Source organism: Pongo pygmaeus, chromosome 14 (assembly GCF_028885625.2).
Source record: "Pongo pygmaeus isolate AG05252 chromosome 14, NHGRI_mPonPyg2-v2.0_pri, whole genome shotgun sequence".
Taxonomy (NCBI): Eukaryota; Metazoa; Chordata; class Mammalia; order Primates; family Hominidae; genus Pongo; species Pongo pygmaeus.
Genome location: NC_072387.2, coordinates 110,226,494 through 110,253,793, shown reverse-complemented (window position 1 = coordinate 110,253,793; position 27,300 = coordinate 110,226,494). Strand labels below are relative to the sequence as shown.

Here is a 27,300-nt window from a genome sequence, read left to right as displayed (position 1 = left end):
TGGTTCAACACACGCAAATCAATAAACGAAATCCAGCATATAAACAGAACCAAAGACAAAAACCACATGATTATCTCAATAGATGCAGAAAAGGCCTTTGACAAAATTCAACAGCCCTTCATACTAAAAACTCTCAATAAATTCAGTATTGATGGGATGTATCTCAAAATAATAAGAGCTATTTATGACAAACCCACAGCCAATATCATACTGAATGGGCAAAAACTGGAAGCTTTCCTTTGAAAACTGGCACGAGACAGGGATGCCCTCTCTCACCACTCGTATTCAACATGGTATTGAAAGTACTGGCCAGGGCAATCAGGCAGGAGAAAGAAATAAAGGGTATTCAATCAGGAAAAGAGGAAGTCAAATTGTCCCTGTTTGCAGATGACATGATTGTATATTTAGAAAACCCCATCGTTTCAGCTCAAAATCTCCTTAAGCTGATAAGCAACTTCAGCAAAGTCTCAGGATACAAAATCAATGTGCAAAAGTCACAAGCATTCTTATACACCAATAACAGACAAACAGAAAGCCGAATCATGAGTGAACTCCCATTCACAATTGTTTCAAAGAGAATAAAATACCTAGGAATCCAACTTACAAGAGATGTGAAGCATCTCTTCAAAGAGAACTACAAAACACTGCTCAACAAAATAAAAGAAAACACAAACAAATGGAAGAACATTCCATGCTCATAGATAGGAAGAATCAACATCATGAAAATGGCCATACTGCCCAAGGTAATTTATAGATTCAATGCCATCCCCATCAAGCTACCAATGACTTTCTTCACAGAATTGGAAAGAACTACCTTAAAGTTCATATGGAACCAAAAAAGAACCTGCATTGCCAAGTCAATCCTAAGCCAAAAGAACAAAGCTGGAGGCATCACGCTACCTGACTTCAAACTCTACTACAAGGCTACAGTAACCAAAACAGCATGGTACTGGTACCAAAACAGAGACATAGACCAAGGGAACAGAACAGAGCCCTCAGAAATAATACCACACATCTACAACCATCTGATCTTTGACAAACCTGAAAAAAACAAGAAATGGGGAAAGGATTCCCTATTTAATAAATGGTGCTGGGAAAACTGGCTAGCCATATGCAGAAAGCATATGGATCCCTTCCTTACGCCTTATACAAAAATTAATTCAAGATGGATTAAAGACTTAAATGTTAGGCCTAAAGCCATAAAAACCCTAGAAGAAAACCTAGGCAATATCATTCAGGACATAGGCATGGGCAAGGACTTCATGTCTAAAACACCAAAAGCAAGGACAACAAAAGCCAAAATTGACAAATGGGATCTAATTAAGCTAAAGAGCTTCTGCACAGCAAAAGAAACTACCATCAGAGTGAACAGGCAACCTACAGAATGGGAGAAAATTTCTGCAATCTACTCATCTGACAAAGGGCTAATATCCAGAATCTACAAAGAACTCAAACAAATTTACAAGAAAAAATCAAACAACCCATCAAAAAGTGGGCGAAGGATATAAACAGACACTTCTCAAAAGAAGACATTTATGCAGGCAACAGACACATGAAAAAATGCTCATCATCACTGGCCATCAGAGAAGTGCAAATCAAAACCACAGTGAGATAACATCTCACACCAGTTAGAATGGCAATCGTTAAAAAGTCAGGAAACAACAGGTGCTGGAGAGGATGTGGAGAAATAGGAACACTTTTACACTGTTGGTGGGACTGTAAACTAATTCAACCATTGTGGAAGACAGTGTGGCGATTCCTCAAGGATCTAGAACTAGAAATACCATTTGACTCAGCCATCTCATTACTGGGTATATATACCCAAAGGATTATAAATCATGCTGCTATAAAGACACATGCACACCTATGTTTATTGCGGCACTATTCACAATAGCAAAGAGTTGGAATCAACCCAAATGTCCATCAATGATAGACTGGATTAAGAAAATGTGGCACATATACACCATGGAATACTATGCAGCCATAAAAAAGGATGAGTTCATGTCCTTTGTAGGGACATGGATGAAGCTGGAAACCATCTTTCTCAGCAAACTATCGAAAGGACAAAAAACCAAACACCGCATGTTCCACTCATAGGTGGGAATTGAACAATGAGAACACATGGACACAGGAAGGGGAACATCACACACCAGGGCCTGTCGTGGGGTGGGGGGAGGGAGGAGGGATAGCATTAGGAGATATACCTAATGTAAATGACGAGTTCATGGGTGCAGCACACCAGCATGGCACATGTATACCTATGTAACAAACCTGCACATTGTACATATGTACCCTAGAACTTAAAGTATAATTAAAAAAGGAAAGAGAGACAGACAGAGATTTCACTGTTGTAAAAAGCAAATGATTACCAGCAGGTATTCCTATGGAGAGGAATGAAAGGAAAACACCATGGTCTGATATGAGCAAAGGAGAGAATGGTGCTGGGTGCAGTGAAAAGGCCAATAGGCATTCAGGGTGTGATCGGCCATGCACAGATTGCACATTCCCACGAGAGCAACTAGAATGGGAGGCAGGGCAGGCATGACTAGATTTATGCAATCCAGAATCACCTAGGCTGCTATACAGAAAATGGACGGAGGAAGGGCAAGAGGGAAGACGGAAAAATTCCTTAGAGGACAATTGCGGAGATGTGCTGAAAAATGGCAAGGCTGGGGTCCACGGCTAGGACACTGACAATACAGACGGGAGAAGTAGCTGGACTTGAGGGATATTCAGGAGGCAGGCAGGGACTGATGTCAAGAATGGGGAGATGAGGGCCAGGTGAAGTGGCTCATGCCTGTTATTGCAACATTTTGGGAAACCGATGCGGGTGGGTCACTTGAGGTCAGGAGTTCAAGACCAGCCTAGGCAACATGGCAAAATCCCATCTCTACAATAAATACAAAAAATTAGCTGGGTGTGCTGGCTTGTGCCTATAGTCCCAGCTACCAGGGAGGTTGAGGTCAGAGGATCAGCTGAACCCTGGAGGTCAAGGCTGCAGTGAGCCCTGGGCCCACCACTGCACTCCAGCCTGAGTGACAGAGTGAGACCCTGTCTCAAAACAACAACCATAATTACAAAGAATGGGGAGATGAGCACAACACCCAAAGTTCTGGCTCTGCAACGTGCGAGAAGTTGCCATTTGCAGAGAAGAAACAGGTTGAGAGGAAAATAGCAGATTCATGGACAAGTTAAATTTGAGATGCCTGTGAGATGATGTCTGAATGATTAAGGTTCAGAAAAGCAGGCAGATTCGATGGTATACATCAGAAAACAGACGTTCCTACTTATGGGGGGAACATCCCCCACATGTGAAGGAATCCAAAACAGGGTGAGACAGAGAAATGTGAAATAAAACCAGCAATATGCAAATCACTCACATATTACAATAAATAAAGTTCTAGAAAAAATAAGACTCTAAGGGAGGGACTGGAAGAGATGAAAGTTATTAGACCAAGGTACATCAACAATTTAATTTACAAAAAAAATTGATCTTATGTACAAATTAATAATTCAGAATATTTCAATTTACAAGTGTTTTTGCAAAACAGTAGGTAAGTTAGCAGGCAGTCTCAGGATTTTTGAACTTCCCTCCCCTGGTTAAATAGAAATAGTATTGTTCATTTTGGGAAGCCAAGGCAGGCGGGTCACCTGAGGTCAGGAGTTGAGACCAGCCTGACCAACATGGTGAAACCCCGTGTCTCTACTAAAAATACAAAAAGTAGCTAGGTGTGGTGGCGCACCCCTGTAGTCCCAGCTACTTGGGAGGCTGAGGCAGAAGAATTGCTTAAACCTGGGAGGCAGAGGCTGCAGTGAGCCGAGATCATGCCACTTCACTCCAGCCTGGGTGACAGAGTGAGACTATCTCCAAAAAAAAAAAAAAAAAGACAATACTATTAACATATGTATTTAATATTTCATATTTAACTTTACTGGCTTTCGTGTTACAGGCTATTGCTAGTATAAATTTTTTAACTCCCTATCTGGCCAATGTTAAAATAGTTGGAACCAAACTCTGTCATCAGTAAAATACAATATAACTTTCAAAAATACTTAATGATAATTTGAACAAAAAAAGAGATTATTTTCTGATGCCCAAAATTTGTGACTGATAATATTCAGAAAGTTAATATGCTTGCAGTTTCACAGGATAAATGATATGTTGTATTTGTCCTCTATATCCAAAGCTGAAAAATAGGTGTTGATTTTAGAAAAATGTAACTCAAAGGAATTGAAAGCAAATATTAATTTACATTTTGGATATCAAAGAACAGAGCCATCAAGCACATAAATGAAGCATGGAATTTTAAAAATCTTTCTACTTGAATAGTAAATACAGCATAAAAATACAGACTTTTATCTCACTAAATGATGTTTTAAAAATAAAATTAAAACACAAAACCATTTTCTCTTTAATGTTTTCTAAATAAAATATTATATATGACTATGCGAAACTAAATCGTTATCTTTTTTTCTTTCTTAAGGCCAATATGGTGAGATAATGGCTCATGGCAGACAACAAACATCTATGCCTCAACTAACTGTTCCCAAAACTACTGTCCATTCATTAATCCTAAAGCCAAAAGAGGGTAATAATCAGAAAATTATTTTATACCTAAGAGCTCAAAAGATCAGATAGATGGGAAGAATCATTGAAGCACTAAACGGTATCATACAGATTTGAAAGTTACCATTTTGCATTTAGTTTCTTTCTTTTCACATCCCAGGAAAGACAACACTATTTGAACAGATCCTTGTTTAAATGGTATGGGGACAGTAGAGGTATTCTTTGAGAGTTAGTTTACAACTTCGAGGATATTATTAATCACATACTCATAAAAATTATGACTGGGAGGTGTGGACTGGGAGTCAAGGATGACCTCTGGCAGAGTTCACCAGGTCCCATCTGTATGGGAAATCACCACCAGGACACAGAGAAGAGGCCCCTAGGAGTGGCCTTCCCCTGACTGCCTGCTGGTTCCAAAACACTGCCCAGACATCAGCTAGACATGCTGCCAGGATCAAACAGAGGCCAAAAGCACTCTTATTTCATGAGGATTTTGAAATTCACTTTAACCGAATTACATTTTTGCTTCAAAGTTTCTCTATCTTAACAAAAGTTCACAATGAGCACAGGAAAAAAATATTCATATTTGAATAATTAAGCAGTTACCAAACAAGACAGTAGATTGTCTTCCCTTTTCTGCCTTTCATAAGGCAAGTTTTTAAACCTGCCTATCCTTCAGAACTAGCCAGATAAGTAATATGTAAGTTCAAAATCCCAAATGCATCTCTGCTTTTATTCTTTAAATATTAGTGGAGAGTGGGGGTACTTGCTCTTCCCTATTTTTTTAACTTTTTATTTTGAAATTAAATTTTAAATTTTTTAAATTTTGAAATTATTTCAAAATTAAAAAATTCAAAATTATTTTGAAATAATTTCAAAATTCAAAATTTAAAAAAATAGTAAACAGAATTACTATATATGGAGGTTCTACAAATGATAACATCTTATCACATTTATTTGCTTTGTCACTAATTTTTTCTATTTATACACAGATACATAATTTTCTTTCTTAAACTTATGAAGGTAAGTTGCAGACAAGATGTCATTTTACTTCTAAATATGTCAGTGAACATCTCCTAAAAGCAAGGTATATCTCTTCTATAATCACAGTACAAGGATCAAAATCAGACAAGCCTAACACTGCTAACATTGCTATCACCTAATCTCCAGACCTTATTCAAATCTCACCAATTGTCCCACTTATGACCCTTACTACAAAAGAAAAACATTTTTCTTCTGGTCCAGGATCTAAACCAGGATCACACATTGCATTTAGTTGTCATGTGTCTTTAGTTTCCTTTGATCTACATAAGTTGCTCAACTCTTCTTTGTGTTTCCTGACCTTGACATGTTTGAAAAGAAGAAGCCATTTATTTTGTAGACTGTCTTTCAATTTGGTTTGTCTGATGTTTCCTCATGATTATATTCAGGTTGTACACTTTTGGCAAGAATATCATAGAAATGACTTTTGCGAGAGGAACGTCTTTTGTTATTCATAACAAGCTCCTTTCAATCATACCTGAGTTTATGCTAATGAGATGACTCTTAGAGGATGGGAGCAGGTGGCCAGAGGATCCAACCATGTGATTAAGGGGTTGGAACTTTCAGCCCCACCCCCACCCTCCAAAGGGGAGAGGGACTGAAGAATGACTTAATCACTAATGGCAGATTGATAGGATCAATCATGCCTACCTAGTCAGGCCTTCATAAAAACCCAAGGACAACGATCAGAGGACTTGTGGGTTGCTGAACACATGGAAGTGATGGAGGGTGGTGCACCTGGAGAGGGCATGGAAGCTCTGCACCCCTTCCTAACACCTTGCCCTGTGCATCTCCTCCACTGGGTTACTCTCAAGCTGTATCCTTTATAATAAACTGATAATAGTAAGCAAAGAGTTTCCGCAAGTTCTGTGAGTGATACTGCAAATTATCACCTACAACCCTCATTCTTGGAATCACTTCACAAGTGCCTTTACTGAACCAACGTTAACACTTTCTATCTAGAATGTGCCACATTCTACAAATCAACGGCCGTGGACTCTCCTGAAAATTAATGAAATGAAATATGAAAGATGGCAAGATAACAAAGAGACATAATCAAAGACACTGTGTAACTTTGGGCCACAGATGGGATTAAAAAACAATAAAAAAAGACTCTGAAGGACAAGCTTAAATATGGACAATACATGAGATGAAACTGTTAGGTTGCTGTCAATTTTCCTTGGGGTGTAATGATGGTATTGTGCTTTTTTGCAGGAATGAAATGGCCATTCCAAAAATTATGACACTGAGAAAAATCTTACCTAACCAACTTTATCTTGCTTTTAACCTCCAAGCTGCCCCTGTTCATTCCTGGGTATAGGCCATGCTAACTATAAGAGGAATTTAACTTATACTTTAACTGTAAAACAATGAAAACAGCCCCTTCCCAAAACAAACCCCCTCCTTGTCTGAGGAACAGACTGCATTTGTAAAACTAACATTAGAAATTACGGCTCAGGAGTCATACAGCCAGACCAGCAAACTGGCTCAACTAGTTCTGTGATCTTACCCAGTAACTGAAGGTAGCAAGAAGACCCTGCCTCAAGCACCTATAATTTCATCCCCAAACCAACCAGTCAGCATTCCCCACTCCCTGGCCCCCTGCCCACCAAATTGTTTTTTAAAAACCCTAGCCTCCAAATTTTGGGAGAAATTTATTTGAGTAATAAAACTTCAGTCTCCCATTTAGCCAGCCCTGTGTTTATTAAACTCTTTCTCTATTGCAATAACGCTGTCTCAATAAATTGACTCTATCTGTGCAGCAGGCAAGAAAAATCCAGTTACAGGAACATGGTCTTCCCCTTAAGAAGCCTGGTGAAGTATTCAGGAGTGACGTGCCATGATGTTTGCAACCTTCTTTCAAATGGATCAGGAGAAAAACAGAGGAGAGAATGGAGGGAGGAAAGGAAAGAGGAAGGGTGAGAAAGGAGGAGGAAAAGGCAAAGAAAGGGAGAAATAGAGAAAGCAAATATCAAAAAAAAGTTTATTAAATAATAATTAATCTAGGTGAAGAGTATACAGGCATGCACAGTACTATTCATTCAACTTTTCAATAGATTTGAAAATACCTAAAATTAAAAAGTCTAAGAGAAATATGTCAAGAAAAACCCCTCTCTAACAAATCCTTTGAGCTTAAAAAAAATCATTGTGATATGTAGATGTCCACACCTTTCTCTGTGCTCATCCAACACAATTTAAAATATTTTAGGATGAGAAGATGGTTCAAGTGATATGAGAATATACTACACATGACTACAAATTGCTTTTCTACTTTAACAATCCATACAAACAGGTCTTTAAGTCACAGCTGCATAGTATTTTATAGTAATAATGCATTGTAATTCATTCAGTCATTCATCCATTTAGTGGACACTGTGGTTGGTCAGCATTTTGGCTACTACAAACAATGCTGTTATAAATGTCATGGTGAACATGCTCATAATTCAGTTTTTTAACTCTATGGGAAAGATTCACAAAAGATGAACAGCTGGGTCAGAGGGTATGCACTTTTATTTTAACATCTAACACCAGATTATTTTCCCAAAATACTATAACAAGTGACACTGCAAAGATGCTTGAGTGTGCCCATCCCCTTTAGTTCACCTACACGGGACATTACCAGTCTTTTTAAAAATCCTGCCACTCTGAGGATCATTTGAAAGCAGAACAAAGTGAGGTACTCTCGACAGAGACACAGAGACACCATGAGTCCTAAAGCAGTACTAGTTACTCTCAAAGGACCAAGAGAGGCGAGAAAAGAAAGATATGCTAGCCTCTTCCTTAAACTCCCACTACACTTTTTCAATCCCCTATTGTGGCACCTATGAAGCTATATTAATATTATACTTATCTTTTCATATGTTTTTCACACCAAGTATATTAGTAACTCCTTGAAATCAGGGATAGTATCACTCACTCACTCATTCATCCAACAAACATTTATTAATCATCTAGCATGTGTCAGACACTGCTAAGCACCAGTAATATGCATACAAACAAGATAAAGATCATCAGTGTCCTCATGTGCCTAATATTCTTATAGGATAACCCAACATTTCACAGTTAATTACACAATTAATACTTTAATTTTACAGTGATGGTAAATTCTCTGGAGAAGTATTTGAACAGGGTGCAATGAAAGCATATAACCTCAGCACACAGTATTAGAAATTACCTAAAACGGTCTTTCAATATTGTTTATCTATGGTTTAGTAAATTTCATATGACTAATGGATTGATAATGTGATTTATAACACATGATGTTTATTTTTATTTTTTTGGAGACAGAGTCTTACACTGTCAACCAGGCTGGAGTGCGATGGCGCGATCTCAGCTCACTGCAACCTCTACCTCCTGGGTTCAAGCGATTCTCCTGCCTCAGCCTCCTCAGTAGCTGGGACTATGGGCACCCATCACCACGCCTGGCTAATTTTTATATTTTTACTAGAGACGGGGTTCTGCCAAGTTGGCCAGGCTGGTCTTGAGCTCCTGACCTCAAGTGATCTGCCCTCCTCAGCCTCCCAAAGTGCTGGGATTACAGGCATGAGCCACCACGCCTGGCCTTGATTTTTAAATATATGGTTTTATAAGTGTGAGGAGAGAGGAAGAAAGGATGAGAACTAAAGTTATTGAACAACATAAGCCAGTGTGGTGCCAAGCCCTTTATATACTTAACCTCAGTTAATCCTCACCAGTAATTTATAAGGCAGAGACTATCACTCCATTTTTCAAACGTGGAGTATGAGATTCAGAGAGACAAAGTCATTTGACAAAAATCACGTAATTATTTATTTTAAAAAAAATTTATTTTTTTTCGTTGAGACAGACTCTCGCTCTGTCGCCTAGGCTGGCGTGCAGTGGCATGATCTCAGCTCACTGCAACCTCCGCCTCCCAGGTTCAAACAATTTTCTGCCTCAGCCTCCCAAGTAGCTGGGATTATAGACGCTCACCACCACGCCTGACTAATTTTTGTATTTTTAGTAGAGACTGGGTTTCACCATCTTTGCCCAGCTGGTCTTGAACTCCTGACCTCAGCATCCACCCGCCTCAGCCTCCCAAAGTGCTAGGATTACGGGTGTGGGCCACCGCGCTTGGCCAAAAATCACATAATTATTAAATGGCGTCAGGACAGGGGCTATGAACCCAGCTTTGTCTGGTTTCTGTCTACTACATCACAGTAATTCAAAGGCAAAATTTCAGACTAAGCCTGGAAAAATCTACCTACACAACAAAATATATTTTTTACATGTAACACATATAAAGTTAGGAGAATAATGGCAAGCCTACTTTGTATTTTAGTCACTTAAAAACTGCAGTAACTGGTGAACCTATATATACATATATAGAGTAAGCAAATTAGTGGGAAAATGTTCATTTAAGTATAAAACACGAAACGGTATTCATGTAAATACGAAAGACTACTCCTTTCAGAAGCCAGATGGAGTAGATAAATAACTTCTAGTTGGGACCAAAACTAATATAATATTTTGACAAACTGCCCAGATGCCATGCCCCTATGTCGTATTATATCACAGTTTAACAGAGATGAGTTTTGACAAAATATTCTTATTCAGACTCTCAAATTCATGGATTTACTGCTCAAGCACATTAGAGTAAAACTTAAATTAACCAAAATCTAATATTTCAATTACCACAATAAAAATGCAGAGATAAAAAGGGAGAAAATCCCCATAGAATGTGCTTACAAATACTTTAATGTCTTCCAGGAATAATCTTCCCAAGTAACTTATTTATGTCTATCTAAACTCACATATATAGATAAACATAGATAAACTCACATAAACTGAACATGTGTCCCAAATACGCACTAAAGACCTCTCCACAGCAATATTACTTCTGTAAGAAAAAAGACACCCTCCTCAGGGCCTATGTAACCAACGTGTACTGGTTATATAGAGTAATATATATGTTAGGTATATAGAGAAAATATGCATTTGCTTAAAACAGTGGAAACAGCTATACTTAGCATGGTGGTTTGATGGATTTGAGCTTTCTTATTTCTCTTTAAGCACATAGTGAGCAAATGTGCTGTGCCATATTCTCATTGGTAAACCCCCAGGCTGTTCTCTGGAACTGGACACCGTATACAATAACCAACGAGTGCAAACCTTTGTTTTTACCTCGAATAACATAGTTATCCAGTGCATCTGCCATCCTCTTCAGTGCCTCAGTTCTATCAGAGCCATATGTGATTAGCTAAAAACGAGCAAACAAAAAACCCAATATATATATATTTAGAACTATGTTAAATTATTCATTTTAGTAAAAATTAAAATATTTCATAACAGATTTCTAAATGTATCTTGAAATTTTATGATAGTTCAGTTTTCAATACATGTCAATTATGATTTTTTAAGTATACAGATATTAGAATCAAGCTATTTCAGACTTTTCTCCTACATTTCATTATCATAGTAAAGAGTGATTTTACTAAAACAAAAATGTAACAAAAGTAAGTACAGAAAAAATTTAAAAGGAGATACAGCTAAATATTTGAATATTTAGATAGGATTTGAACATCTAGGGTAGTGGTGAGGATTAGATAAGACATTTTTCCCTATTTTTCTGTGGTTTCCAAGTTTGATACCCTGAATAGCTAACACTTTCTTTCTTTTCTTTTTATTTCTTATTTTTGAGATGGAGTCTCGCTCTGTTGCCCAGGTTGGAGGGCAGTGGTGCAATCTCGGCTCACTGCAACCCCCGCCTCCCAGGTTCAAGTGATCCTCTCACCTCAGCCTCTTGAGAAGCTGGGATCAGGCCTGTGTCACCATGCCCAGCTAATTTTTTTGTATTTTTAGTAGAGACAGGGTTTTGCCATGTTGGCCTGGCTGGTCTCACACTCCTGACCTTAGGTGATCCACCTGCCTCAGCCTCCCAAAGTGCTGGGATTACAGGTATGAGCCACTGCATCCAGCCCGTAACACTTTCATAACTAACAAAAAAAGTAAAGTTTCAAAAATAAAAGTATAAAGAAAGAAGATGACTATCTTAGAAATCATTTGCAGTTTAACACATAATATACACAGAAGCAAATGGTACTTTTTCAGAAATCAAAAAAACAGAAAAGTCTTACTATTCTACATGATTTAGTGCCTACTTATATGTATCTCTATAATTTGGCAATGAAATAAGACCTTAACTATTCATTAAAGATTTTTCTGGCAGTTATATTAGCCAATCTATAGATTGTGATTATTTTAGTAGGTTTTACTAGCTCTTCAATATCAAGCAAATTTGAAAATTAATTTGTAGGCCATTTTTCTGAAGAGAAAAACATGCATCTAAAAATGGAATATTTAAAAATCAATGTATAATATTTTTACATAGTTTTATTTTTAAATTAAATGGTGGTTCTCTAATAAACAAAAGACCTAAATTTTATTTTAATACTACTACTAACTTAGACCAACCACGGTGGCTCACGTTTGTAATCCCAGCACTTTGAGAGGCCGAGGCGGGTGGATTGCTTGAACTCAGGTATTCAAGATCAGCCTGGGTAACATGAGGAAACCCCATTTCTACAAAAGATATAAAAAAATAACCCTGCATGGTAGTAAACGCCTGTAGTCCCAACTACTTGGGTGGCTAAGGCAGGTGGATCGCTTGAGCCTGGGAGGTTGAGGCTGCACTGAGCCGAGATCGTGATACTGCACTCCAGCCTGGGTGAAAAAGGGAGACCCTATCCAAAAAAAAAAAAGCACTAAAACCTTAACTGAAGAAAGAGAGATAAAAAACGGTTTGTTTACTGCAACTATAACATTAAAAAGGACACTTGGGGAAAAGAAATAAGGCTTAAAAAACAAATCATTCCTCAATACAGATGTATCATTTCAGAGAACACAGAAGTTTCAAAATAAAATCCACAATCTGGCCAGGCACGGTGGCTCACGCCTGTAATCCCAGAACTTTGGGAGGCCAAGGCGGGCAGATCATGAGGTCAGGAGATGGAGACCATCCTGGCTAACAAGGTGAAACCCCACCTCTACTAAAAACAAAAAAAATTGGCTGGGCTTGGTGGCACGAGCCTGTAGTCCCAGCTACTCGGAAGGCTGAGGCAGGAGAATCACTTGAACATGGGAGGTGGAGGTTGCAGTGAGCCAAGATCGCGCCACTGCACTCCACCCTGGGGGACAAAGTGAGACTCCATCTCAAAAAAAAAATAATAAAATAAAAATAAAATCCACAATCTTAATTATTACAGCATTTTACACTTTATAAGGTTTTAAGGGTTTAAAGATCCAAAAATTCAAGGTTAAAGATCCAAAATTCAATTCATTTATTCTGGAAAGTCAAACTTCAAAAAGACAGGTGGGCAAAACAAATCTTGTACTCTTACATCAAATCTACTTAAATAATTGATAATTTGTAAAAAATTGAAGAGAAAAGATCAAAAAGTTACCCTAACAAACACTGCCTATCAGCCCAACTCTTGCCATTCATTCATACTTTCATCTCAGGTAATTTCTGCCAATGGCCAAAAACAAACTTAATTCCTTCTCATGGCAATGAGTTAGGTTGACACCGCTGGTTAGATGTTTATTATTATTATTGTTCATGCATGTGTGATGGCGGTGGCATGATTTAGTTGGGGAGGAGGAGTACTGCAAACTAACATAACGCTGAATTTTCTCTCAAGAGAAAAAACCTGCTCTGCTTTCACATTTACATCAGTGCATAATTAGTTGTTTAATTATAGCTTATGATTCAGATAAAGGCCCAGTTTCAGACTCTTTAAATATCATTGATTTTTCAGAAGAAATCAAATAATCCATTAAGAAATTAAACTAACTTTTGAAATCATAGGATCATAATAAATGCTAATATCACTTCCTGGTTGGATGCCACTGTCAACTCGGACCTGGGAGGAAAAAAAGAAAAACATAAAAGTAATTCATATTGTGTAGATATTTTTTGTAACCACAAATTTCATTTCCATGGAGAAAATGGATAGAGAATTTCAATCTCGAATAACATTTCAACTTCTGGAAAATAGGAAAACAACCTAAAATCTTGATCTAATATGCAATGCAACACATTTTTTGTTCTGCCACTGAATGAAGAAACTAAGACACAGCAAAAATAAAAAATAAAAAATGAAGACTTCCCACATCACTATGCCAGGATGCTGTGGCTCTCTGATGATGTCTTCCAGCTGAAGCATGGCATGGACGATGCCCTTGCTAACTGCACTCCCTGCCAGACCCTTCTGAGCCCACCAGTGAGGCCCCTAGTCAAGCCTGCTCCTCAGCTCCATAGGAACATGGGCCTGGGCCTTTCATGTCTGTAACACTTTCTTTTTTGCCTCACTCTCTCAACTGTAAAACACTATTTTTCTGTTACTGTTGGTCCCCTGAGGCTTTAATGTTTACACAGCTTTTCCTATGGCTTTGCTTTGTAAAGCCCCAATTAGAGTTCTGATTTTGTGATTTTCATGGGGTGGGGGGTAGGGGGATAGCACAAGTTCAAAATATTCTTTTGAAGAGGCTGATTGCTGTTAACCAGCCAACGAGTGAGTTAGTACATCACTGATTCTTGTTTTCATTTCCCAGTTTGATACCAGCAGCAAGGCACGGAGGTTAGCCATGCAAAACTTTAAAAATGAGCAGTTACTGAGGACAGAATATTTATTAAATTATTAGAAAGAAGTTTTGGAATCTGAAGTATTTAAAAGCTAATCAAAATACTTCAGACTGTCAGGCACATCCTAGGGGTCTTGAGGATGGAGGAACTGAATCAAAGCTGCTGGAACAGCAGGACTTTGATGCCCAACATTGTAAAGGGGTGGGAAGAGAAGAGCGGAAGCTCACATAGCCTTCCACCTGTGGGAAGAAGCCTTCGTAATAAACAGCAGCTCATCTGTCTGCAGCAAGGCAGAAAAAGGTCAACACAGCGGCTGTTAGGCCTTTAATATTTTAATTTAGGCAATTATCAAGGGACCACATGTAGAACCTCTTGTCTAGGATATCCACATGAGGGTATAATGATGGCTTTATTATACGGTGACATCAGAAGACAAGCTATAGTTTCATTTTCTTAAAATTCACACTACTATTATTCTCTTTGTAAGGTTGTAAAAGGAACACTATAACATACCTGGGGGGCTTTTATTTCTGTATTTGCAAGCACAAACAAAAATATAGGTATCTGTATCCGTATTCACATTCATATACAAAAATCTTAATTTTAAACAAAAATCATTCAGCACACTTACGAAATATACTTGGCTTTCTATTTTCTGAAAACATATTTCAGGACATAAACTGATGTTCTATGAAATTCACAGTGTTGACAAAAACTAGAAAAAAATTAATGGAGCAGCTTTAAAAGCAATAAAATCACAATCTACCTTTTCCCCACATTAAAAAGCCCCAAAATGGCAACTAGTAATCGGGTTACATAACAGAAAATATATCTGTGAGTTTTCATTTTCTTAATTTTAGTACCAAAAAGTGAAAGAGCTAATTTGACCACTATGTCATCTTTAAAACCACAGCATGCTTGCTAATGCTGTGTTTAAAAACAAGACTGATACAAGTTCTAAAACTTCTGACTTTAACTACATCCTATCATTTGCTACATAAACTGCTACAAAGCTAGGAAGAACTCAGATGTTCAACCCACAAATAAAATAACATAGACAATAAAGAATATTTATTACATTCTTCTACAGTTCCTTACTTAAAACTTCAGTTGCCTTGAATAACATCATCCTATAAGGTGTTACCTACAGATCTTAATTAAATATAACTGTCTTTGTTATTTACTAATATTATGATCACAGAAGTTATGTCATCTTAACTTTAAAATACATACGATAAAATCAAGATATATATAATCAACATGTATCTTTGTATAAGCAAATCAGTATTCCCAATTAAAAACTGTACCACAGTATGAAAACTCTACTTTATAATTTACTATTTATGCTGCTTTTTCCAAGTAATAATCAGCTATATTTTTATTTCTTAACAACCAATTTGAAGTCAGATCAAGTCTCCATTCCTTCATGAAAGGCTATACAAATTTGCACCAAAAGCTTTAAGAAAAAATTCACATGAAATCAGAACCAAATTTCTGAGCAGAACAAAATTGTGGTCTGAAAATAACAAATTTACAAAACATGATCAAAAATAAAAAAGGAAATCTTCACCTCTGCCATATTAATAAATTTCAGGCTTAATGAAGCATGTGAAAAGTACAAACCATACGTTAACTCCTAAGTATGCATTCTTGTGACCAAAAAAGGTAAGAGCCAAAAATTGTTTTCTAAGGTAAACCGACTGCTCTAGTTTTAATAAGGCAAGGAAAAAAAACAAACAATAACAACCACAACAAAACACCCAAGCACCTCTGTACGAGATTCTCAAACCATTGCTCAGAAACCTCTAGCATAATTAAAATTTCTGTCTTCAGTACCACAGTGGACCCTGTGAAACTATCAGACGTCTCCCATCCTTCATTCTCAATTCACCTCTCCCCCTAAGCACAACTCCCAGCCTGCCATGTCTACCTGACAAGTGACAGCCCAATCTGATTAAATGCTTCCAAGGGAGGGGACTCATGGGCCTCCATGACAGGCCAAAAGTGATCACCATGGAGATACATAATTACAGCTGTCAACGCATCTACTGTCCTGCTGACATCAATTTGATTGCTCCCAGCAATAATGATAGACAAAGCTTAGTGTGCACTCTCCTCCACCCAATCACTTTATCTATTCCTTGGTCCATTTAGCTGACATGCAACACTCACACAAGCAAATAACAGCAGTAAGCAGAACATTTAAGGCATTTTAATTGTTTTTTCTTTCTATGGATGGCTCACAACTGCAAATGTTATTACATAAAACTCCTGCTGCAGCATTAATTGAAGAAAGATTTGGTGGGACGAAGACTGTAGGGGGTATAGTTTGTCCATTATCACTTGTACTTTCAACAGGTCTCACGTTTGAAAATTGCAAATTGCAAAAACTTGCGAGGGCAAAATGTTTGACATCCTGTTAGCTATTACAACATGGTGAAAACTTCTAACAACTAGAGTAATCATTATGAATTCTTATTTAATACTTCTTTCGTTTGATTAAAAAAGTGTTTAGATATGTCCCTATGATACTTGTTTTCTCACGTGCTATTGAACGTCACATAATGCCTGTTAAATCTTTACAATTTTTTTTCTGTCTTTTGGCTTTGAACACAGCATGGAGTCTCCAAGCCCAGAAAGGGTCAAGTCCCTTTAGAAAGCACATGGGCAAAAACAATTTAAAAAGTGAAATAAATCATATATCCAATAACATCTTCAGATTTAGAATTCTTCCTGTAATTTTTCACCATCTTCATGCCAGTAATCAAAATGAATAATTTGAATATTCACAGATGGTACAGCCTTGTCATCTACCAGCTAACATAATGTCATATATATATGCACTTATTACCTTAAGAAAAAGGGTATGTCCTTGCTCTTTTTTTGCAACAAAAACTATTTTTAAAATAGCTATTAAATATAGAAGAGCTATGGAATAAAATGGACAGTGGTCACTTTTCTTTAACTGATACAAATATTATGTACTCCTTCAAGTCCATGAGGTTTAATAGACTGAGGCACACTTTGTTTGCCTTAATTCAATCTCCTTAAATTTCAATTAAGGAGCTGATTTTGTGCTTGAATTTCTTGACAAGTGACTATATAGCAGGGTTGGATTCGATTTATTGAAAAGATTAAATTGTAACACAAAACATCATTTCTCATTCTTAGGATTCACAGTCTTTTTTATTATAATTTTCGAAAGAATTGGGAACACTGTAAGCTATCATTTATATCATCAGATGTCCCCAGGCTTCCCCTGTCCAGTGGATCCTGACTTTCTTGAACACCACAAAATACTGAAAAAAATTTGTTTTCAACACAAAAACCATGATTCCCATGAATTTCACTTGTCCTTCAATTTACACCCTTTGGTGTTGACACGCTTTAACATAAAAGTATGACATAAATCATGATTTTAACCCTTCAGCTGGTATTACAGCTTAATGACTTACACCAGGTAGATGTAATGGTTCTTGGTACTGAGACAATCTCCCAATAGATGGTAAACCAAAAGACTTGTAGGGGTCCTGAAAGTTCAAAGAAAAGGAAGCACAGTCTTTGAAATATAAATCAGCACAAGTAAGGTTAAATATTTACACAATGAAGAACCATTTATAGGTCTATTTTCAACATATGGTATTTACCAAATCACAGATTTCAGAATATTATTGTCTTTTACTCTAGACAACTTAGAATGTACTTAAAAATCAAACAGAACTGTAAGCAGAATTTAGCCTGACCTTGTTCATACTTTATTGAAATTGGTAAAATTCCAACATTTTATAAAACTTCTTAGAATGCCTTGGGCAAAAAATAAAATAACCTAGGCCCTACATCAAAACATACTCAAGTTTAGAACAACAAATGTGGTACACTAAAGATATTTGTTTTTCTTACTTCTCAAAACAGCTCACATATGGTAAAACTTGAGAATTTGGGTTCTTCAAATAAAGACCTGAAAAAAAAAAAACTTTGCACATGCTACTAGATATGTACTTCATTTGTAAATATCTTAGATCATCAGAATAAACAGGTTCAGTGTCATAAGAATTAAAGTAATACTACTTAAAATATGAAAAAAGCAAGAGCAACACAGTCATGCCAAAACATATTTTTGAACTCCTTGAAAAATATTTCAAACCAGCTTTCAGTATTCTTAAACACAGACACTGATTTATTTTTAATCTTGACAGGCATTTTTGATGTCGAAAAGTAAAAATAGTACAAATGTTACCTTGCATTCTTGTTTTAGTCATTTGAAAAAAGCATTTAGAAGTACTGAACTGAGAGTTTATGAGTAAAACCCAAAATTAAAATTATAAATTAAGAGTACATGTTTTACTAAAAGCTTTACAATTTAAATTTTGATTGTTATTTTTATGTAATAATAAAGGAGAAAATTATACAGAAAAAAATGTTGGGAAAAATTTTAAGTAAATATCTGATCAACAACTAATGTGTACCCAAGGTGGGCATTTTTTTAAAAAACCCATGGAAATAAATGCTACTTCTTGTTAGTGTTGTTTGAAAATAAACAAAGAAAATGCAAACAAAACAAAAACCATGGTCCATTCAAGCTCAAGAATATTTAACCAATGCTTTGTTGCCTCTTAAAGGATTGGTAGCTATTTCCCCATCTACAAATACATGACAATTAACTAAGCCCAATTCTTTAAAATTATTTGGAATTGGTCAAAATTATCTAATTTTTTTCTGATTTAATTATGGATTACATAATCCAATAGTTGACAACGTTATAAAACCCTAACTTTACCTCATTGTTTGGCTATACCAGGTCTCATGACTCTGGACACAACCACCATCCTTCCTCCCAACACCATTCATTTTACCTCAGCATAAACCCGACATTCAACTGCCCAGCCGTTGATGCGAATATCAGCTTGTTTGTGCCTGAGAGGGTAGCCCTTAGCAACACGGATCATTTCTTGGACTAGGTCCAGGCCAGTAATGCATTCTGTGACAGGATGCTCAACCTGCAAGGCCAAGGTCTGCCAGTCAGTAGGTGTAGAAAAGGGTAAATAAATAGAAACAAACAAGACAAATCACAAAAGTTTTTAGGTAAAATGAAGTTAATCGAATGTAACATTTAAATATATTTGACTAAAAAACTCTTGAGCTAGGGGAATAAAATGAAAGAATAAACACAATACACAAATCATAAGAAAAACTAATGCCTAAAAGTATTTGTAAACTATCTGTATTATTTTTCTCAATTTTGATTTATTTGTGGTCTGACAATATTTAAGAATTTTAATTTTGAAACTAATTCTTAACCAAAAAACTATATATTTATTTCACTGCAATCTTCGATGTGGCTGATAATCAACCTATTCTGCTGCACTTAATGTGGCATCTACAGGGGCAGCTTATGATTTTCCAAAGCACTAGTCCACCCTAAGTCTCACCCACTTGCATGCTTTCACTAACCTGTCCTGACAAGCAGCCAGATTAGCGTAATCTTGCATCGAGGCAGTGTAGCAGAAGGGAGCAGACGGATCCTTCAGGTTGCTTTCCCTCCACACTGACTTGGGTAATGCTTAGCACGCACAATTGCAAAACGGAGCCAGTGCAATCGCTCTGCTCTCTCAGCAGATTGCTGATAACTACTTGGGCTGATGCTGTCATGCAAGTACCTGGCCTTCTGCACTAACACATGAGATATGTATGTACAAAAACATGTGCTGACATACAGGTACACAAAGAGGGATACATGTCAACATAAACCTGTCAATCACTTAGAAATTCTTAACCTTGAGTTAAAATGAAGCCACTTAAGTCACCGGAAAAGAGTGAATTATCTACCGTTCATCTAAAACCTTGAATACATTCTAAGAATTTAAACAAAACGTTGGCCACATCTGCTGCTTTGATGTCATTTTTTTCTCATAAAAATTAAGTATCTTCTAAATGCACTTCACAACAGTTTCTTTATCATGACATGTCATATTTCATACACTGACACAGGAAAAGGTCAGTGAACAAACGAATTATCTTCCCATCTTCAACTACACTAATTGAAGGACAGGACTTAGTCATTATAATAATCTTGAAGCTTATCATAAGCAGACAATGCCATAGTCTTAAAAAAAAGCTTTGTAAAAATAAACAGATGGCACCCATAATTAGCTTTGTGTGTGTTATGAGTTTGTTTACAGTTTCATCAACATTTTAAGACATTTTGACATAATTTTAATGACAAATCATCACTAAAATAAGCATCTACCCTTCGTAAAATAAATGTCACACTAAATAAAGATCTTATTAAGTAGTTTAAAATATATATTTTTGAAAACAAATTATGATTTTGTAAGAACCAAGACTCTAAAAGATAAATATAATAAGAAAGTAACTAGCAAAAAAACCCTCTATTATTACTAGAAACCAATTTCATGTGAGAAAGCATCTCAGTACTCTACTCAAGTGGTGAACCTGGATGGGTGTGGTGCTTCACGCCTGTAATCCCAGCACTTTGGGAGGCCAAGATGGGCGAATCACTTGAGGTCAGGAGTTTGAGACCAGCCTGGTCAACATGATGAAAACCTGTCTCTACTAAAAATAAAAACAATTAGCCGGGTGTGGTGGCACACGCCTGTAGTCCCAGCTACTCAGGAGGCTGAGGCATGAGAATTGCTGGAACCCAGGAGGAGGTTGCAGTGAGCCGAAATTGCACCACTGTACTCCAGTCTGGGCGACAGCAATACTCCATCTCAAAAAACAAAAAAACAAAAAAACAAAGAGGTGAACCTACTATGTGCCAAGTGCTTTACATCAATACTATTCACACATCCCTGATAGGTGAAAAGACAATTTTAAAAGTTAAGTGAACCATTCAGTTTCCTCTTTCTATGACCAGTGCCCGTATAAGTACATACTATATACAAGGCAAATAAATATATATTGAATGAATGAACAGCAAATACAGAGTCACATCTATAGTAAGTGGTCGAGATGGAGTTGGAATTTATCTCACTGAAGAGATGACATTATCTTCCTGATCTTCCTGACAGAAATGTATATGAAAGAAATGTATGTATAAAAGTATATGCAATAGCTACACAATTATGTATACATGTCTTTTAAAAAGCATATTACTATGAAGGTTTCAAGATCCAAATTTATTGAGTCTCCGCTTCACCTCTGAAGATGGATCTTTAACTGTGTAGGAAAATAAGTACATCAGATCCACTTTGAATGGGATCCAAAAGTGGACCCACCGTGTTCTAAACTTAGCCCTATAACAGAGCCATAACATTTTACAATCTAAATTAGGGAGCTACAAATAATTCAAATTAGAAGCAACTAAGCAGATAACTAAAATAACAAGCTGCTAAAGGTAAAATCCTTACTAACAGAAATTTTAAAAAACATTTACCTTTTGACAAGTACTGCATAAGTCCACAAAATAGTCTAACTTGCTTCAATTTTCCAGGTAAAAGAAATTAACTTCTTTAAAGTAAAACTTATAATTTTAAACATTTTCGAAAGAAATCCTTCTAAATACATAGGATTCCAAAGCTACTCCACAGGATATGAAGCATTTCCTTTAGACTGTGTTATTACCAGAAATCTTATAAGCACAACATTGCTTAAATAATCACAAATATCCCCCTATTCCCAAATGCTTAGCAATGGTTTCTCTCTGCAAGCTAAGCTCAATACTTAAGTGATAGAACAGGGTTATACAAAGGGACGGAAGGAAGGAAGGAAGGAAGGAAGGAAGGAAGGAAGGAAGGAAGGAAGGGAGGAAGGGAGGAAGGGAGGAAGGGAGGAAGGAAGGGAGAGAGGGAGGGAGGGAGAGAGGGAGAGAGGGAGGGAGGCAGGCAGGCAGGGAAAAGATGGTTAACTTGACCAAAAGGTTATAAAAACAAAAAAACAAAAAAGTCAAAAATTGGTGTCTGGTAAACCAACAAGTTCATCTTGTCCCACTTAGAAGAAAATGTAACTACAGAAGTCTGATGCTAATAAGCATCTGTTGTGAGGGCTATTATGTGGGGGGAAAAGGTTTCTGTGTCACTTCTATTTGGGAAACACCGGGTTAATCTCAGTTCAACAGACTGTTTAGGAAAGACTCTTGTCATTAGCATGCCCATATGTCCTGTGACTCTCCTAGAGAAGGGCCTTGTGCAGCACTTCCTCCTCCTTTTGCAAAGTACCTTTATGAGTTGCCAAGTCCATGGAACACACTTTTTGAAACAATGCCTTAAAAACAGTCAAAATACAAAATGGAATTCCCTTATTGTTACTCCATCCTTACCACACAAATATTTGAGAACCTGGCTTCATATGTTTTTCCTAGCCAACAGCAATGTGCTCTTTCTAAAAAGCACACAAATCAGGGATCCACCAGAGAGCACTGTTTTGCATTGTTAACATATTAGCATGTGAATATATAAATCTCGGGATTTAGTGAGCAAGAGTAAGCCCGAACCCCAAAAAAAAAAAAAAAAATTCACACTCACAAAAAAGGAGTAAGCCCTATCAAGTTATAATACCTGAATCCTCAAAAACAAATTTCTCAAGGGAGTGCCACACTGCAGAGTCTAACAGTTGTTGATAAATTTATTTGTATTGGTTATATCCCTAGCTCACCATGAATCTTTTGTTCAAACAGATACAAAAAATTATCAAATGCCATATTATAGGACATAATCATGCCTTATAATATCTCATGCCATAATCATCCTCATGGACTAGAATATGTTTAGCTCCATACACCTACGCTAGATGGTAACAATCGGCTAGCTTTTTATAGATCTACTTGCTATTTTAATTTAGTTTTGTCTTCTTAATCACCACCAAGCTGTCACTATTAGCATTGTGTCTAATACCTCTTACCACTCCCTCTTACTCATCTGTTGCTTCAAATTTATTTCCCAAAATATAACTAAGCTTGTCAAATGCAACTGTGAGGTAAATTAGGCTGTGCTTCATCTCTGAGTGCTTAATGTATCTCATTTTGGTAGCAGAATAAGCTTAGGAAAACTAAATCTCCTTGGCACTGTGTTGTTACCTACCTCATGATTCTAAAAATTATAATAATAAACTGACACTGTCATTGTCATCTTTAGCCTATTCCTCACTAAATACAAACTAGGAAGTAAGCTAAAGCTAGTGAGTGAAAGTATGCTGGCTATTTATAGAGTCTCAAAGTATCTCCCTATAAGATACTTTATTAAGGACAAAAGGAAAATAGAAAGTCTACAGTGTAGAAATGCCAGAGACACCTCCTTAACAAAGCCAACACCACCAACAATGGGATAAAGAGGTACTTCGTGCTACCAACATGGTGCTTATAGACGGACAGTGTCATTTCTATTCCTGCCCAGAATGCAAAGACTGAATCTAGTACATGACAAAAGAGGCAAACCTAAAATGAGTGGCAGTTTATAAAATAAATGGTTTATGCTCTTAAAAAATGTTAAGATCACAACTGACCACAAAACTAAGGATTATTCCAGATTGAGAGAGAATAAAGAGACATAACAACTAAATGCAAGGCAGGATGCTGAACCAGATTTTTTTTTTTCTTTTACCACAAAAGGCATTAACAAGGCAACTGGGGAAATTTGAATATAGCCCCTAAATTGGAAGACAGTAATACGTTAACGTTCAAATCCTGATTTTGATTATGGTGCTATAGTTACATAAGGAAATTTACTTGTTTTTAGGAAGTACAGACATATTTAGGAGTAAAGGGGCACCAGGCCTGCAACTTACTCTGAAATGCTTCCAGTAAATACAGATATAGATAGAAAGATAAAGTAAATGTGGTAAATATGAGTGAAGTGTATTCAGAAACTACCTGTAATACTTTTACAACTTTTCTGTGAGTCTGAAATCATTTCAAAATTTAAAGTTAAGAAAAATATGTCAGGGTACGGTGGCTCACCCCTATAATCCCAGAACTCTGGGAGGAAAACTCAGATGGATATCTTGAGCCCAGGAGTTTGAGAGCAGACTGGGCAACATGGCAAAACCTTGTCTCTATTTAAAAAATAATAATAATAATACAAAAAAATCAGCCATGCATGGTGACGCATGCCTGTAGTCCTGCTAATTGGGAGGCTGAGGTGGGAGAATCACCTGAACCCAGGAAGTCGAGGCTGCAGTGAGGCAAGATGGAGCCACTGCACTCCAGTCTGGGAGATGGGAGTGAGATCTTGCCTCAAAAAAATAAAAAATAAAAAAGTTAATAAAAATAAAAATGGTGTCCCTAGAAAGACTTGTTTTTCATATTATAAAACATTATTAAAAATAAAGACATGTGACTTGACCAACATTCTTGTCAGAATCCTCCCACTATGTTAAATAAAAATAGTTATACAATAGCAGATAGTTTGTGCAATGTTTCCTCTGACCTAAACTTTTAAATATTTTACTGTGATATTTACCTAATAATTCCTGAAACTTTCAGGATCAGTAACTGAATAACAGGCGAGTCATCCTGAAGGGGAGCAAGATTCAAGGCAATTTTAATTATATACCTGAGTTGACTTGAAATGAAAATTAAAACTGAGGAAAATCAGTTTTAAGGGAAAAGGGGAAAAGTCACAACATGTAAAAAGAAGTCAGAAAGAAGCAGTGTGTGTTAACTTGGCCATTATGAGGAGGAGGCTGATGAGAAGTATTAAAAATTCCTTCAACGGTGGGATATCTGCAGCTCTAATTGTTTGGCAGCTGGTAAATGGTGGCCCAGTTGCTTAGTCAAAGCAGAAACTGCCCCTAAAAGTGTAAGGCCAACCATACAAAAGTATAACCAACATCGGTGTGGCACTTTGAAATTTACAAAATCCTTCCACACATGCACAAACTTCTTCAATACATCACTGTCATTTAATAGAGAAGGCATAGGAGATTGCTCTCACAATACGGTGTGGTGAGAGAATGGTGAAATTTTTTGTTATCAAAATATGTTCTTTTAAATTAACAAAATTTTAAGTGACATTTTTATTCAATATATCCCGTCTAAACTGACAGATATTACAAAGACTTGTTTTTTTGAAAGCTATCTTTTGTAAGCAGAACTTGTTGGATTCAACTTAGCAAAGTAGTTTAGTATGATTACCCACTGAAACATGAGGAAACTGTCCCATTACATAAAATTCAGTTTCATAAGTGTTTGGCATAATAGGCCTCTGTCTTTGTAGTTTGTTGCTATTCCAGCCTGAAAGGATGGTCAATGCCATTATTTTTGGTTCTGCTCTGTCTGTTCAGAAAGATTCTGCTCTTTCTGTTCACGGAACGGAATCTAGCATGTACCTACTAAAATTCTGAAGCTCTACCCTCCTGAGAATACAGGATTTCAAAATAAAGATCTAAGGTTATTAGATTTTGATCCACAGCACTCAAGGATGAAAAGCATGTTGGGAAATAAGCCCCAACACATCACTCCTATAAACTCACCTTGGAAATAATGGTTATATTTAAAAGTGACAGCCTGGGTGACAGAGTGAGACTCTACCTCAGACCAAAAAAAAAAAAAAAAAAAAAAAAAGAGTTGGACTGCAAGGCTTAGAAACCAATTTTTCTCCCCTTTTCTCTGATACATTCTTCATGTTTAGAATAGATGGATGAAGGTGTGTATACCTGTGTAGGATTATATACAGATGTGCTCTTCAGAGACATGACATTGTCAGTTGCTTGTTTTGTGCTTTTGATTTGTTTATTTTTGCCAATAACATCAGAACTATACATCAAAGTGAGCACTGGCTATTCCTAAATAGTCCAGCAGCACTAAAAAGTGCTCGTCTTGGAAAACTAAATATGCATTGAGTATCACCACTGCCAATTCATTTCTGGAACTTGTCCTTAAAAATTCACTTTGAAGCTGAAATCAGAATGTTTAGAATAGACTAACTGGTGTCAAGTCTTCATTTTGGGCGGATGGGAGATAGGATTTTTAGAACCAGTCATACTCTAGTAAGTTGTTTAAAATTTTTATATGCTATGTATACATGGGAAAAAAAAAAGAGTGAGCATGAAAATGGAACAGATTCTATTATAGGGTTCCCCTGGTGACCCCAAGAATAATAATCACATGAAGAAATGATAAGGAAACTGTTTGGGCTGAATTGTGTACCCCCCAAAATTCCTATGTTGAAGTCCTAGCCCCACCACCTCAGAATGTGACTGTATTTGGAGACATGGTCTTTAAAGAAGTGATCAGGTTAAAATGACATCATCAGAGTGGGCCCTAATCCAGCATGACTGGCATCCTCATAAGAGAAGACCAGGACCCAGACAACACAAGGCACACAGGAGAGGCCACAGGAAGACACAGGGAGAGGATGGCCACCCACAAGCAATGAGAAAGGCCTCCAAAAGAAACCGACCCTGTTGGCCCCTGGATTTTGGACTTCCAGCCTCCAGAACTGTGAGAAAACACATTTTTGTTGTTTCAGCCACCCCAGTGTATGATACTTTGTTATGGCAGCCCTAGCAAACTAATACAAAGACCAGTTTTAAAAAGTTAAACATAGATAAAAAGAGTCCAGAACTCAGACAGCAAGATCATTTACAATATGCTTTAAGACGAAACCCCAAATCTAAGTTCCTGAAAACTTATCTATACATATCTGTATACCAAAAACTTCTTTCCTTCAACTTTCTACTAAGGTTCAGCAAATAATAAGGGAGGGTATAACACATCCTACCTTCTATCCTCAGTTTCCCAGCACAAAATATGCCAAAACATCCCAATTCTGGCTCACTCTAAACAGCCTGAGAGCCCTGGCCTCTATCATTTTAAATACAATCAAAAAGGTCAACATTTGCTCACATCCAAAATGCCCCTTCTGACAAGAATGAAATTTTACAATTAGTTAGAAATCCTTTTCCCAATAATTTCTCCTCATTCTTTCTATCAAACACTCTAATTCCATAAAAGACCAAAATCTTTACATCTGGCAAGTCTAGAAATTTTTTTTTAATCCAAGACTAGTCTGAAATTAGAATATGGTATTTGTTCAGTTATAGTCAATTGTTATAAACCAGAATTTAGGTTGTAATAATTCTTAATTTTTAAACAAATGGCAAAGGGCAAAATCAAGTTGCAAAAAAATTTCTA

The 27,300-nt window shown here is 36.8% G+C and overlaps 1 protein-coding gene across 2 annotated transcripts in view; it reads right to left on the bottom strand.

Moving 5' to 3' along the window:
• Positions 1-27,300, bottom strand: part of PCCA (propionyl-CoA carboxylase subunit alpha) — a 454,909-nt gene that overhangs the window by 215,574 nt on the left and 212,035 nt on the right. For both annotated transcript variants that reach the window (XM_054445844.2, XM_054445846.2), the window contains exons 13-16: positions 19,064-19,207; positions 17,666-17,740; positions 13,420-13,488; positions 10,751-10,826 (exon numbers count right to left, since the gene is read on the bottom strand). In XM_054445844.2, coding sequence (XP_054301819.1) covers positions 10,751-10,826; positions 13,420-13,488; positions 17,666-17,740; positions 19,064-19,207 — 364 coding nt within the window. The remainder of the gene's footprint in view (positions 1-10,750; positions 10,827-13,419; positions 13,489-17,665; positions 17,741-19,063; positions 19,208-27,300) is intronic.